The 15,737-nt window shown below is 55.0% G+C and overlaps 2 protein-coding genes across 2 annotated transcripts in view; both read left to right on the top strand.

Annotated features, from left to right (window-relative positions):
* LOC141917336 (uncharacterized) overlaps positions 1-15,737 on the top strand; it is a 70,499-nt gene that overhangs the window by 30,688 nt on the left and 24,074 nt on the right. The window lies entirely within an intron of this gene.
* LOC141917300 (uncharacterized) lies at positions 1,787-5,819 on the top strand. The gene is made up of 6 exons (XM_074810409.1): positions 1,787-2,025; positions 2,143-2,264; positions 3,117-3,509; positions 4,169-4,474; positions 5,103-5,441; positions 5,701-5,819. Exons 1-6 carry the CDS (start codon positions 1,787-1,789, stop codon positions 5,817-5,819), a joined length of 1,518 nt encoding a protein of 505 aa, XP_074666510.1.

Genomic DNA, 15,737 nt, shown 5'->3' with positions numbered 1-15,737 from the left:
TGTGTGCTGAACACCCTCCAGGAGACCCAATGCAACCACCTAGTAGCTCTAGACAGAAGGAGTACAAGTGTGAGATATGTGGGAAGGACTTCACCTGCAGCAGCAATTTGAAATGTCACCAATGGACCCACAGAGAAGAGAAGCCCTACAAGTGTGTGGACTGCGGGATGGGCTTCTGGCATAGAGGAAAGCTCCTGTATCACCAGAAGACACACACCAAGAAGAAGCGCTTTTTCTGTACCACGTGTGGGAAAAACTACTCCTGTAACTCGAACCTCATCAAACACCAACGCATCCACACGGGAGAGAGTCAGTACGTCTGCTCAGACTGTGGGAAGACCTTCCAGATAAGGTATCACCTCTCGAGGCATCAGGAATACATTCACAATGGTAAGTCCTCGGTGGAGGCTTAACCCCATATCACGTTACGCTCAGCAATAAAATGGAGAGGAGGAAGTTTGGGGGTTAGGGTTGCCCAGATTTTGGTCAGAACTGGCTGGGAATCCATCTCCCCATGGGTGAGAGTGAGTGACGGCCTCCTCCTGATTCCTCTCCTGACCTTCTGAACTATCTTTACGTACTCTCACAAGTTTTCTCAATTTTCTTCTTCTTTACCTGTACCCGCGTTCACCCACAGGGGGTGGGAGCAGCCAACAGCCCAAACCTGCCCCATCCTGACCTGACCCCTCTCCATCCCCAGTCCTCCTGGGGTGTGGGAGGAGTTTCAGGGCTGGGGGTAAAATTTGAGCCCAAGGATGGGCGCTGGTCCAGGGTGAAGAAGGAGGAGGGATGGAGGAGGAGGAGGTAGAGGGATGAAGAAGGAATAAGAATGGAGGAGGGGGAGTGATGGAGGATGAGTACGAAGAGGACACAGCCACAGATGCTGACGCAGAGAGACATGGACACTTGTACACTTCTCCCATCTCCTTAAATACTTGTGAAACGCAGGCCAGATGCAGGCAGGGTACAGAGAGGGTACAGGCAGGGTACCTGCTGCTGCCTCTCGGGGTGCTCAGCACCCCCTGCCCGGGGCTCAGCACCCACCCGGCTGCACCCTGTTGTGCTGGTTTGTGTGCAGAGGAATATGAGAGCGGGAGAGGGGCCTACAGTGGGGGCTCCTGGTAGAAACTGCTCAAAGCTCCTCCGGCTCCAGGTTGGACCCAGCTCTGGCCAAGGCCAAGAGAATTAGCAACAGGTGGCCACGCCCCTTGGATAAAGTTTTAAAACAGGGAAACCTGAAGGGAGGAGGAAGAGGAGGGTGGGAGGGAAATACCTCTGCAACCAGAGAGGGAGAGGAAGGATGGCAGGACAGGGGAGGTGCCCTGCACCAATGGAGACCCATGGGGGAACAGATGCCCCCCCAGAGCCCCTGGAAGGGACCCTCGTGGGAGGAAGATCATGGAGGACTGTCTCCCGTGGGAGGGAGCCCACGCTGGAGCAGGGGAGGAGTGTGAGGAGTCCTCCCCCTGAGGAGGAAGGGGTGAGGGAGGGTCTGGGTGGGGCTCAGGTGCCCTCGGGGCTCAAAGCACAACATGGCACTAAAGGGCAAGGCCATGGCGGGGTGTGAGAAGGAGGAGAAGAGAAGGGAAGGGAGGGAGCTGAGCAGGCAGAGACATGGAGTGGGTGGCTGCTCCTCATGTCCCTTAAGAGCCACCAACTGAGTCCCTTTGGTCTCCCCACAGGGGCTGGGACAGACAAGCAGAAGGAGGAGCAGTGCCAGCCCAGGGAAGAGCAGAAGGGGATGCTGCAAGGGCCCGAAGAGGAGCCCCAGAGCCCCACGGTGGACATGGAGCACAATGGCCAACGGCAGCCAGATGATATGCAAGGGAGCCACGGAAAAAGAACACCCCGAAAACGCTCTTTCAATGGGATGGGTGCTGAAGACCCAGAAGAAGCCACAACCCTAGTACAGAGTCGCTCCGGAGAGAAGGGGGTGTACAAGTGTGAAGACTGTGGGAAGGTCTTTCCCTGGGAGAGCAACCTGAGCCTTCACCAACAGATCCACAGGGGAAGGGATCCCTACAAGTGCCCTGATTGCGGAAAGAGCTGCAGGGATGGCTGGAAACTCCTGCGTCACCAGAGAACACACACCAAGGAGAAGCCCTATGTCTGCACCACGTGTGGGAAACGCTTCTCCACTAGCTGGAACCTCATCAACCACAATGCCATCCACACAGGAGAGAAACTGTATACCTGCTCAGATTGCGGAACGGGCTTCCAGCAGAGATTTAAACTCCTGAAGCATCTTTTAACTGTCCACAATGGTGAGTCCTCAGGGGGGGCTTAGCACATAACCCTGTATTAGGTCGTGCTCAGGAATAAAATGGAGAGGAAGGGCTTTGGGGGTGGGGGATGGCCAGATTTTGGTCAGGAACTGGATGGGAATCCATCTCCCCATAGGCAGGGGTGAGTGGTAGCCTTTGCATTTTTCCTCTGTCTGTCTCCTGTTTTTGAACTATTTTTACCTCCACCCACGGGTTTTCAGGCTTTTCCTCTTCTCTTCCGATCCTGGGTTCACCCACAGTGGGTGGGCACAACCAGCAGACCAACCCTGCCCCATCCTGTTCTGCCCATCTCCATTTCTGGCCCTAGAGGGGGGTGGGGGGAGTTATGGGGGCTGAAATAAGGGAACAAGTGTGGGCAGTGGTCTGTAGTGAAGAAGGGGGAGGGATGTGGGAGGAGGAGTAGCAGGGAGAGGAAGGATGAAGGATGAGGACTATCAGCAAGAGGGGACACACAGATAGACAGAGAGACAGACAGACAGAAACACACAGCCCCCGTGTCTCTACACACCTACTAATGCTAGAGGGCTCCAGCAGCTGGCAGCACTGTACTGGGTGGTACTAGTCTGGGTGGGAGCTGCTGGAGTAGGTGGCTGCTCTTCATGTGCCTTAAGAGCCACCAACTGAGCCCCTTTGGTCTCCCCACAGGGGCTGGGACAGACAAGCAGAAGGAGGAGCAGTGCCAGCCCAGGGAAGAGCAGAGGGGGATGCTGCAAGGGCCCGAAGAGGAGCCCCAGAGCCCCATGGTGGACGTGGAGCACAATGGCCAACAGCAGCCAGATGATATGCAAGGGAGCCACGCACCAAGAAGACCCCAAAAAAGCTCTTTCAAAGGGACGTGTGGTGAAAACCCTCAAGAAGCCACAACCAAACCACAGAGTATCTCCAAAGAGACAGAGTACAAGTGTGAGTTCTGTGGGAAGGTCTTCAATCGTGGGAGCAATCTGACCTGTCACTTACGGATCCACACAGGAGAGAAGCCCTTCAAGTGCTGGGATTGTGGGAAGAGCTTCACGGAGAGCGGGAGCCTCCTACGTCACCAGAGAACACACACCAGGGAGAAGCCCTTTCTCTGCACCACATGTGGGAAAGTCTTCTCCCTTAGTGCGAATGCCATCAGGCACCAACGCACCCACACAAGAGAGAGACCATACACTTGCTCAGACTGTGGGAAGAGCTTCGGGCAGAGATGTCACCTCTGGAAGCATCATTTAGCCCTCCACAATGGTGAGTCGTCAGAGGGGTCTTGGGGCATAAGCCTGTATCAGCTCGTACTCAGCCATAAAATGGAGAGGGGGCGGGTTGGGGGTGGGGTTTAGCCAGATTTGTAATGAATGGCCTGGTCATCCATCTTCCCATGGGTGCGGTGAGTGGTTGCCTTTGCATTTTTCCTCTGTGTGTCCTGCTACTGAATTATTTTTACCTCCACCCATGGGTTTCCTCTCTTTTTCTCTTTTTCCCCATTCCTGGGTTTACCCAGAGCGGGTGGGAGCAGCCAACAGCCCAACGCTGCCCCATCCCAACCTGACCCATCTCCATCCATGGCCATTCTAGGGAGTGGGGGGAGTTTTGGGGGCTTAAATTGGAGAGCAAGGAGGAGAAGGGAAGGGAGGGAACTGAGCAGGCAGAGACATGGAGTAGGTGGCTGCTCTTCATGTGCCTTAAAAGCCACCAACTGAGCCCCTTTGGTCTCCCCACAGGGGCTGGGACAGACAAGCAGAAGGAGGAGCAGTGCCAGCCCAGGGAAGAGCAGAGGGGGATGCTGCAAGGGCCCGAAGAGGAGCCCCAGAGCCCCATGGTGGATGTGGAGCACCATGGCCAACGGCAGCCATATGATACACAAGGGAGCCATGCACCAAGGGAACCCCAACAACACACTTTCAAAGGGAAATGTGGTGAAGACCCTCAAGAAGGTGCAACCCAACCATGGAGTAACTCTAGAGGGAACGACTACAAGTGTGAGGTGTGTGGAAAAGTCTTCACTTGCAGGAGCAAATTGAAGCAACACCAATATATGCACACAGGAGAGAAGCCCTTCAACTGCCAGGATTGCGGGAAGAACTTCAGAAAGAGATGGAACCTCCTGTGTCACCAGAAGAGACACACGAATGAGAAAAAATTTCTCTGCAACACGTGTGGGAAACACTTTGACTTTAGATCTCACCTCATCAAACACCAACGCACTCACACGGTGGAGAGACTCTCTTCCTTGTTGCACTGCAAGATGACTTTCCAGCAGAGTTATCACCTCTACCTCTGCAGGCATAAGTTATCCATCCCCAACGGTGAGTCTTTGGTAAGGTCTTCTCCCCATATCACATCATGCTCAGCAATAAAATGGAGAGGAGGGGGTTTGGGAGTGGGACTTGGCCAAATTTTGGTCAGGAACTGGCTGGGCATTCATCTCCCCACGGGAGGTAGTGAGTGAGGGCCTTTGCATTTTTCCTGTCTGTCTCCAGCTATTGAACAATTTTTCAATTCCCTGTCGAGGTTTTCTCACTTTTCCTCTTCTTTTCCCCTTCCCGGGTTCACCCAGAGTGGGTGGGAGCAGCCAACAGCCCAACCTTACCCCATCCCGACCTGCTCCATCTCCATCCCCGGCCCTTGAGTGGGGTGGGGTTTGTTTTGGGGATGGGGGTGAAAGTGGGGACCAAGAGTGGTCACTGGTCCAGCATGAAGAAAGTGGAGGCATGGGGGAGGCAGAGGAATGGAGGAGGAAGAGGAAGGATGAAGTACCAATACAACCCCAAAAATGCTCTTTCAAAGGTACACGTGCTGAAGACATTGAAGAATCTCCAACCCAACCATGGAGTAGCTCCAGGCAGAAGGAGTACCTGTGTGAGGACTGTGGGAAGGTCTTCACCCGCAGGAACAAGTTGAACGAACACCGACGAATCCACACAGGAGAGAAGCCCTACAAGTGCCGGGACTGTGGGAGGAGCTTCACGCTGAGCGGGACACTCCGGCGTCATCAGAGAACACACAACAAGGAGAAGCTCATTCCCTGCACCACCTGTGAGAAACACTTCTCCTTTAGGTCAGACCTCACCAGGCACCAACTCATCTACACAGGAGAGAGACCATACGCCTGCTCAGACTGCTCAAAGAACTTCCAGCGGAGTTGTCACCTCTGGAAACATCATTTATCTGTCCAAAAAGGTGAGTCATCGAGGGCTTGTGCTGGACATAACCCTGTATCAGATTGTGGTCAACAATAAAATGGAGAGGAGGGGGTTTGGGGGTGGGTGTTGGCCAGATTTGGTCAGGAACTGGCTGGGCATCCATCTCCCCATGGGTGGGGGTGAGTGATGGCTGTTACATTTTCCTCTGCACCTTTCCTGCTATTGAACAATTTTTCAATTCCACAAACAGGTTTTTTCACTTTTCCCCTTCTTTTCCCCTTCCTGGGTTCACCCAGAGTGGGTGGGAGCAGCCAACAGCCCAACCCTGCACTATCCCAATCTGACCCATCACCATGCTCAGGTGTCCTTGGGGCTGGGGGGAGTTTGCGTGAGTGAAAGTGGGCACAAAGTGTGAGTGCTTGTCCAGGGTGATGAAAGGAGACAGATGGGCAGGGAGGAGGAGCAGGGAGAGAAAGGATGAAGGAGGATGAGACACACTGTCAGTAACAGAGGAGACACACAGACACACACTGACCCATGGGGCCTGTGCACACGCACTCTCATGTCCTTACAGGCTTGTGCACACCCACACACAACACAACCCCCACACCTTCATGTGCACACACACACACACACACACAGAGCCCCTGTGCATTTACACACCCACCAACACTACAAGGGCTCCAGGGGCTGGCAGCACTGTACTGGGTGGTACTGGTCTGGGCGGGAGCTGCTGGAGTAGGTGGCTGCTCTTCATGTGCCTTAAGAGTCCCCAGCTGAGCCCCTTTGGTCTCCCCACAGGGGCTGGGACAGACAAGCAGAAGGAGGAGCAGTGCCAGCCCAGGGAAGAGCAGAGGGGGATGCTGCAAGGGCCCGAAGAGGAGCCCCAGAGCCCCACGGTGGATGTGGAGCACGATGGCCAACAGCAGCCAGATGATACGCAAGGGATCCATGGACCAAGAACACCCCTAAAGTGCTCTTTCAATGGGATGTATGTTGAGGACCCTCAAGAAAATGCAACCCAACCACAGAGTAGCTCTAGAGGGAAGGAGGAGTACATGTGTGAGTACTGTGGGAGGGTATTCCCCAGCAGGAGCAACCTGACCTGTCACCAGCAAACCCACACACAGGAAAAGGCTTACAAGTGCCAGGATTGTGGAAAGAGCTGCAGGGATAACTGGAAACTCCAGCGTCACCGGAGAACACACACCAAGGAGAAGCCCTTTCTCTGCACCGTGTGTGGGAAACGCTTCTCCTTTAGCTCACACGCCATCAGACACCGACACACCCACACAGGAGAGAGACCATATATCTGCTCAGACTGCGGGAAGAGCTTCGGGCAGAGATGTCACCTCTGGAGGCATTATTTAGGCGTCCACACTGGTGAGTCATAGGGGGGGTCTTGGGGCATAACCCTGCATCAGGTCATGCTCAGCAATAAAATGGAGAGGAGGGGATTTGGGGGTGGGGGTTTGGCGAGATTTGTAAGGAGCTGACTGGGCATCACTCTCTCCATGGGTGGGGGTGAGTGATGGCCTTTCCTTTTTTCCACTCTATATGTCTCCAGCTATTGAAATATTTTTACCTCCACCCACGGGATTTCTTGTTTTTCTTCTTCTTTTCCCCTTCCCGAGTTCACCCCCAGCGGGTGGGAGCAGCAAACAACCCAACCCTGCCCCATCCTGACCTGATCCATCTCCATCCCCAGCCCTCCTGGGGTTAGGGGAGTGTTGGATAGTTGTGAATTTGGGACCAAGGTTGGGTGCTGGTCCAGGGTGAAGAAGAGGGAGGGATGGAGGAGGAGGAGGATCAGGAAGAGGAAAGATGAAGGAGGATGAGGACAATCAGCAAGAGGGGACACACCCAAACACACACACACCCACACACCCACACACCTCCTGTGCCTTTTCACACTCACCGATGCTAGAATGGCTCCAGCAGCTGGAAGCACCGTACTGGGTGGTACTGGTCTGGGTGGGAGCTGCTGGAGTAGGTGGCTGCCCTTCATGTCCCTTAAGAGTCCCCAGCTGAGCCCGTTTGGTCTCCCCACAGGGGCTGGGACAGACAAGCAGAAGGAGGAGCAGTGCCAGCCCAGGGAAGAGCAGAGGGGGATGCTGCAAGGGCCCGAAGAGGAGCCCCAGAGCCCCACGGTGGACGTGGAGCACGATGGCCAACGGCAGCCAGATGATACGCAAGGAAGCCACAGACCAAGGAGACGCCGAAAATGCTCTTTCAAAGGGACGTGTGCTCCAGACCCTCAAGAAGACACAACCCAACCACCAAGTAGCTCCAGAGGGAAGGAGTACAAGTGTGAGCACTGTGGGAAGGTCTTCGCTTGCAGCATCAAGCTGAATTGTCACCGACGAATCCACACAGGAGGGAAGCCCTACAAGTGCTGGTATTGCGGGAAAAGCTTCACGCAGAGATGGAACGTCCTCTGTCACCAGAAGACACACACCAAGGAGAAGCGATTTCTCTGCAACATGTGCAGGAAGGACTTCTGCTTTAGATCGGACCTTGTCAAACACCAACGCAGCCACATGGAGGAGAGACTCTACACCTTGTTGCACTGTGAGATGACTTTCCAGCAGAGTTATCACCTCTATCTCTGGAGGCATCAGCAAGCCCTCCAGAATGGTGAGTGCTGGGTGGGGACTTAATTCAGTATCACGCGGTGCTGAGCAATAAAATGGAGAGGAAGGTGTTTGTGGGTGGATTTTGACCAGATTTTGGTTAGGAACTGTCTGGGTATCCATCTCTCCATGGGCAGGGGTGAGTGATGGCCTTTGCATTTTTCCTCTGTCTGTCTCCTTATATTCAACTATTTTTACGTCCATGTAGAGGTTTTCTTGCTTTTCCTCCACTTTTCCCCTTCCCGGTTTCACCCACAGAGGGTGGGAGCAGCCAACAGCCCAACCTGCCCGATCCTGACCAGGGGGATGGGGATGAAAGTGGGTACCAAGGGGGTCGCTGGTCCAGGATGGAGGAAGTAGAGGGAAGGGGGAGGCAGAGGAATGGAGGAGGAAGAGGAAGGATGAAGTACCAACACAACCCCAAAAATGCTCTTTCCAAGGAACATGTGCTGAAGAAATTGAAGAATCCGCAACCCAACCACGGAGCAGCTCCAGGCAGGAGTACCTGTGTGAGGACTGTGGGAAGTTCTTCACCCACAGGAGCAAGCTGAACCAACACCGACGGGTCCACACAGGAGGGAAGCCCTACAAGTGCCGGGATTGTGGGAAGAGCTTCACGCAGAGAGGGACCCTCCTGTGGCACCAGAAGATACACACCAAGGAGAAGCGATTCCATTGCACCACATGCAGGAAACACTTTTACTTTAGATCTCACCTCATCAAACACAAACGCACTCACACGTGGGAGAGACTGTTCGCCTTGTTGCACTGCGAGATGACTTTCCAGCAGAGTTATCACCTCTACCTCTGGAAACATCAGTTATCCATCCCCAACGGTGAGTCTTTGGTAAGGTCTTCACCCCATATGGCATCGTGCTTGGCAATAAAATGAAGAGGAGGGGGTTTGGGGGTGGGGGTTGGCCAGATTTTGGTCAGGAACTGTCTGGGCATCGATCTCCCCATGGGGAGGGGTGAAAAATGCTTTTGCATTTACCTGTCTGTCTGTCTCCTGCTGTTGAACTATATATACCTCCACCCACGGGGTTTCTTGCTTTCCTCTTTTTTTTTGTTTTTCTTCCTTTCCAAGTTCACCCAAAGTGGGTGGGAGCAGCCAACAGGCCACTCTGCCCACCCAGACCTGACCTGTCTCCATTCCTGGCCCTCCCTTGGTTAGGGGAGTGTTGAGCGGGGTGAATTGGGGAAAATGGTGGGTGATGGTCCAGAGTGATGAACAGGGACAGGTTGGGGTGTAGAAGGAAGAGGAAGGATGAAGGAGGGCATACACATACACACACACACACCCACACACACACACCCACCCATACACACCCTGTATCTTTACACATCCACCAACACTAGAGGGCTCCAGCAGCTGGCAGCACCGTACTGGGTGGTACTGGTCTGGGTGGGAGCTGCTGGAGTAGGTGGCTGCTCTTCATGTGCCTTAAGAGTCCCCAGCTGAGCCCCTTTGGTCTCCCCACAGGGGCTGGGACAGACAAGCAGAAGGAGGAGCAGTGCCAGCCCAGGGAAGAGCAGAGGGGGATGCTGCAAGAGCCCAAAGAGGAGCCCCAGAGCCCCACGGTGGACGTGGAGCACGATGGCCAACAGCAGCCAGATGATATGCAAGGGAGACACAGACCAAGGGAACCCCAGAAAAGCTCTTTCAAAGGGACGTGTGCTGAAGACCCTCAGGAAGACAAAATCGAGCCACCAAGTAGCTCCAGAGAGGAGTGCAAATGTCAGGAATATGGGATGGTCTTCAATCGTGGGAGCAACCTGACCCGTCACCTATGGATTCACAGGGGAGAGAAGCCATAGTACTGCCAGTAGTGTGGGAGGGGCTTCATGGAGAGTGGGACCCTCTTGCGTCACCGGAGAACACACACCAAGGAGAAGCGATTTCTCTGCACCAAGTGTGGGAAATGCTTCTCCTATAGCTCTAGCATTGTTGTCCACTGACGCATCCACACAGGAGAGAGACCGTACCCCTGCTCGTACAGCGGGAAGAGCTTCCACCAGAGTAATCAACTCTGGAGGCATCAAGAAGCACTTCACAATGGTGAGGCCTTGGGGGGGTTGTTTAGCATGAGATGTCCCAGGCCCTGGTGGAGCTGTGGGTGGGGATGGCCTGGAGAAGCACGTGGTGGGACTGTGCTGGGACTCCTGCTCCCAGCGTGGCAGCAGTGCTGGGCTGGGAGATGGCCCTGGGGATGGATTTGCTCTGTCCCCAGGTTGGGTTGAACTAGCAGTGGGGATGGTCCAGCTGGGAGCAGGAGGTTGGACTGGAGACCTCCGAGGAATGGAGCTGACCTGGAAGAACCTCCTTGCTGCAGGGGGGTTTCTGAGGCAGTTTTGGCGACAGCAAATGGCCTCCAAGGACATTTCCCAGGCTTGTGTGTGGACAGGGAGGCCTCTCTGCACCCATCCTCCACCACTGCAAATCCCTTCCTGGGGGGGGGGGGATTCTTCCCAGCTTGCATTACCCCAACAGATACTGGGATTTCCCCTCCATCCTTGGCTGTTGAGGTCCCGTTCCGGCAAAGGCTTTGTCTTTCTCCAGCAGCCACCAAGAGCACCCAGGTGGAGCTAGGACAAGCACCCCCGGTGCTGGAGGAGAAGTTGGAGAGCAAGGAGGAGCAGACACCGACGGGACAAGGGGATGGCGTGAAGAACACCCATGCAGCCACAAGCAAGCCAGTGGCCTGTGCCAATTAGGGGACCTATAAATGAGCAGACTGCGGGAAGATCTTCCGCTGGAGTAACAGCATGAAACGTCATCAAAGAAATCACACGGGAGAATGACCCTACAAGTGCCCAGATTGCGGGAAGACCTTCAAGGACTTCTCCAGCCTCATCTCCCTCCACAGGGTCCATAAGTGAGAGAGACCGTACAAGTGCCTGGAGTGTGGGGAGTGCTTCAGCCACAGCTCGAGCCTTTCCACGCATCGGAGGATCCACACTGGAGAGAAACCTTCTTCCTGCTCTGACTGTGGGGAATCCTTTACTCAGAAGCAAACACTCATCCTACAGCACCGGATCCACACCGGGGAGATGTGGAACCGCTGCCAGCAATGCCAGAAAACCTTCCAGACCAACTCCCACCTCACACTCACCAGCGGATCCACGCCCAGGAGAGCTCCCACGCGTGCCTGTTCTGCGGGAAGTCATTTAACGTGGGTGCCAGGTGTCTTGTCCATCATAGGCCCCACTTGGAGGAGGTGCCCATGGGCCAGGGAGCTTCTCTGGGGGGTGACGGGCCACAGAATTAGAAGCCTGTCACCTCCCTGGGTAGGGACTTCCAGCCCTCTGGTCTCATCCCATGAGCCACGAGCTGTTGGAGGGGAAATTCAGAGATGTCTGGGGGGTGCTAATGCCCCAGCAAGGTATGTTTGTGGGGATGAGGGTTTCTGTGAGCCTCTCTCTGATTTAAATGTTGAGTGCCTGCACATCGAAGTTTGGAGGAGATTTACCAGCAGGTGCCTTGGGTACATGGACAACGTGGCTTTTACTTCACCCCATCACGTGGGACCATCATGTCCAAGAGCCCCAGCATCTCCCTGAGGACTCGTGGGGCCGGGCAGAGGCGATGTTTAAGAAACGCTGCCTTCCTGGGAAACCAGGCTGCTCCCATGAGTCCAAAGGGATTGTAAAGGCTCGTTAGGCAGCGAGGTCATTAACAAGACCCAGCGTTGAGCAAACTGCTGGACAGTCTTGGTACGACGTCTTGGTGGGATGTTGGTTGTGTGGTACAAGCTGTGACCACTGTGTTGTATTTTACTCTGTTTGCTCTTAGTATGTTTATCTCTCCCTGTTCATCTCTCACTTCGTTAAATGTGTGTACCGTTAATTATTACCTGATTCCAAACTGTGAGGATGAACTTCAATGATGGCGCTCAACAAGGCCGAGGGTTTCTTGGTTCCCGGTGGGATACAGCGATACCGGAAGATGATGGTGGAGGGATGAGCCGCTCTCACCCATGGCTCTTCGGGGACTATTTTACCCTGAGGATGGAGACGTTGGTGATGTGGTAAACCAGAGAAAAATATCTTGGGTTCTTTGGAGGAAGCAAAACTCCATCCAGCACCCTGCAATCAAAATGGAGCATGAGGGATGCTCCTGTCGTTAGGTAGGTGCATACATATGTAGATGGATACACACAGATCCAGGGGCTGTGTACGTCCCTTACAGGAAATCAAAGAAACACCTCTTATTTTTTTGAAGTGTCTATCAAATAAAATAGATTTTTCTCATAATGGGTTTCAGATTTGTGTCCTGTTCATTGAAGAGTGAATAGATTTGGGGGATGCACAAGAGATGGGGAGGGGGGACACAAGCAGGCAGATGACCCAACCCAACCCAAGAGCTATTCCTGGCCCTATCTCATCCTGCTTCTCAGAGACTCCTCCAGCCTCTCTGCCCTCTGGGGCAGGATGTTCCCCTCTGCTCACACTTCTCTCCCCCCTCCAGGGCAGAGTCGTTAGCCAGACATCCCTTGGTTATGCAAAGCTGGGGTGACTCACCCCTTATCCCCTGGTCCCTTCCTTTGTCCCAACACTCTTCAAGCAGTGACTGACCCTGGCATTGGTCTATTCCCGAGTTCGGAACGAGCAGAGCAGAGAATTTCCTGAAGACATCACATCCCTGGTCCTGCGGGGTGGGGTGAGGTTTGCGGGGGTGTGTGTGAATGTGGGGAACAAGGGCGGGCGCTGGACTGGGGTGAAGAAGGAGGAGGGATGGGGGAAGGGGAGGACAAAGGAGGGGGAGGGCGAGGGGCAGGAAGAGGGGACACACACAGACAGAACCATGGGCACGCGGGCGGTCGCACCCCCATCTCCTTCCACACCTGTGCACACCCAGATAATCCGGGGGGGGGGGGGGGGGGCGGTATCCTGGCCCCCCCTTGCCAGCGCCCACCCGGCTGCACCCTGTTGTGCTGGTTTGTGTGTGGAGGGTTTGGGAGCGGGGGGAGGGGGCTAAAGGGGAGGTTCCTGGGAGAAGATGCTCAAAGATCCCCCGGCTCCAAGTGGGACCCGCCCCTGGCCAAGGCCGAGCCAATTAGCGGCAGTGGCTGGGCCCCTGACATAAGGTATTTAAAGGAGGAACATGGAGAGAGGATGAAGAGGAGGGTGGGCTGCAAACAGCGAGGGTGAGGAAGGACAGCAGTAAGGGGAACATGTGCCGGAGCAGAGACTGCCCTGCACCCATGGAGACCCACGGCGGAGTAGATCCCCCCCCAGAGCCCCTGGGAGGGACCCACGTGGGGTGAAGTTGGTGGAGGACTGTCTCCCGTGGGAGGTAGGCCACGCCAGAGCAGGGGAGGAGTGTGAGGAGTCCTCCCCCTGAGGAGGAAGGAGGGAGGGAGGATCGGGGTGGGGTTCAGGTGCTTTCGGAGCTCAAAGCACAACACAGTGCTAACAAGGAAGGCCATGGCAGGGTGTGCGGAGGAGAAGGGAAGGGAGGGAGCCAAGCAGGCAGAGACATGGAGTAGGTGGCTGCTCTTCATGTGCCTTAAGAGCCCCCAACTGAGCCCCTTTGGTCTCCCCACAGGGGCTGGGACAGACAAGCAGAAGGAGGAGCAGTGCCAGCCCAGGGAAGAGCAGAGGGGGATGCTGCAAGGGCCCGAAGAGGAGCCCCAGAGCCCCACGGTGGACGTGGAGCACGATGGCCAACAGCAGCCAGATGATACGCAAGGGAGCCACAGACAAAGAAGACCCCGAAAATGCTCTTTCAAAGGGACGTGTGGTGAAGACCCTCAAGAAGCCACAGCACAACCAACAAGTAGCTCCAGAGAGAAGGAGTACAAGTGTGAGCACTGTGGGAAGGTCTTCACCTGTGGGAGCAACCTGAGCCGTCACCGACGAATCCACACGGGAGAGAAGCCCTACAAGTGCCGGGATTGTGGGAAGAGCTTCAGAGAGAGCGGGACACTCCGGCGTCATCAGAGAACACACACCAAGGAGAAGCCCTTTTCCTGCACCACATGTGGGAAATGCTTCTCCTTTAGGTCAGACCTAACAAGGCACCAACTCATCTACACAGGAGAGAGACTATACGCCTGCTCAGACTGTGGGAAGAGCTTCCAGCAGAGATGTCACCGCTGGAGGCATCATGCAGCCATCCACAAAGGTGAGTCATCAGAGGTGTGCGCTGGACATAACTCTGTATCAGATCGTGGTCAACAATAAAATGGAGAGGAGGGGGTTTGGGGGTGGGTGTTGGCCAGATTGGTCAGGAACTGGCTGGGCATCCATCTCCCCACGGGCAGGGGTTAGTGATGGCCTTTGCATTTTTCCTCTGTCTGTCTCCTGCTATTGAACTATTTTTACCTCCACCCATGGGGTTTCCTCATTTTTTCTCTTTTTCCCCATCCCCGGGTTTACCCAGAGAGGGTGGGAGCAGCCAACAGCCCAACCCTGACCCATCAAGACCTGACCCATCTCCATCCCCGGCCCTACCAGGACTGGGGGGAGTTTGGGTGACTGAAAGTGGGGACAAAGGGTGGGTGCTTGTCCAGGGTGATGAAGGGAGACAGATGGGCAGGGAGGAGGAGCAGGGAGAGAAAGGACGAAGGAGGATGAGACACACTGTCAGTAAGAGAGGAGACACACACACACACACACTGACCCATGGGGCCTGTGCACACGCACTCTCATGTCCTTACAGGCTTGTGCACACCCACACACAACACAACCCCCACACCTTCATGTGCACACACACACACACACACACACACAGAGCCGCCGTGGTTTTAGGCACTCACTGACGCTTGAAGTGCTCCAGCAGCTGGCAGCACCGTCCTGGGTGGTACTGGTCTGGGTGGGAGCTGCTGGAGTAGGTGGCTGCTCTTCATGTGCCTTAAGAGCCCCCAGCTGAGCCCCCTTGGTCTCCCCACAGGGGCTGGGACAGACAAGCAGAAGGAGGAGCAGTGCCAGCCCAGGAAAGAGCAGAGGGGGATGCTGCAAGGGCCCGAAGAGGAGCCCCAGAGCCCCACAGTGGACGTGGAGCACGATGGCCAACAGCAGCCAGATGATACACAAGGGAGCCACAGACAAAGAAGACCCCGAAAATGCTCTTTCAAAGGGACCTACGCTGAAGACCCTCAAAAAGCCACAACCCAACCAACAAGTAGCTCCAGGCAGGAGTACAAGTGTGAGCACTGTGGGAAGGTCTTCACGTGTGGGAGCGACCTGAAACGTCACCGACGAATCCACACAGGAGAGAAGCCCTTCAAGTGCCGGGATTGTGGGAAGAGCTTCAGCGAGAGCGGGACACTCCGGCGTCATCAGAGAACACACACCAAGGAGAAGCCCTTTTCCTGCACCACATGTGGGAAATGCTTCTCCTTTAGGTCAGACCTAACAAGGCACCAACTCATCTATACAGGAGAGAGACTATACGCCTGCTCAGGCTGCGGGAAGAGCTTCCAGCAGAGATGTCACCGCTGGAGGCATCATGCAGCCGTCCACAAAAGTGAGTTGTCGGAGGTGTGCGCTGGACATAACCCTGTATCAGATCGTGGTCAACAATAAAATGGAGAGGAGGGGGTTTGGGGGTGGGTGTTGGCCAGATTTGGTCAGGAACTGGCTGGGCATCCATCTCCCCATGGGCAGGGTTTAGTGATGGCCTTTGCATTTTTCCTCTGTCTGTCTCCTGCTATTGAACTATTTTTACCTCCACCCATGGGGTTTCATCGTTTTTT

This window comes from Strix aluco, chromosome 37 (genome assembly GCF_031877795.1).
Source record: "Strix aluco isolate bStrAlu1 chromosome 37, bStrAlu1.hap1, whole genome shotgun sequence".
In the NCBI taxonomy this organism is placed as follows: Eukaryota; Metazoa; Chordata; class Aves; order Strigiformes; family Strigidae; genus Strix; species Strix aluco.
This window is presented reverse-complemented; position numbering and strand designations above follow the sequence as displayed.

What these genes read in the sequence shown, in the direction of transcription:
- LOC141917300 (XM_074810409.1), top strand. Translation starts at nt 1,787, where the DNA reads ATGGAGCACAATGGCCAACGGCAGCCAGATGATATGCAAGGGAGCCAC. An exon ending in TCTTTTAACTGTCCACAATG is followed by an intron (nt 2,265 to 3,116) that starts GTGAGTCCTCAG and finishes GCTCTTTCAAAG; the next exon opens with GGACGTGTGGTGAAAACCCT. An exon ending in ACACCAACGCACTCACACGG is followed by an intron (nt 4,475 to 5,102) that starts TGGAGAGACTCT and finishes GGAGTAGCTCCA; the next exon opens with GGCAGAAGGAGTACCTGTGT.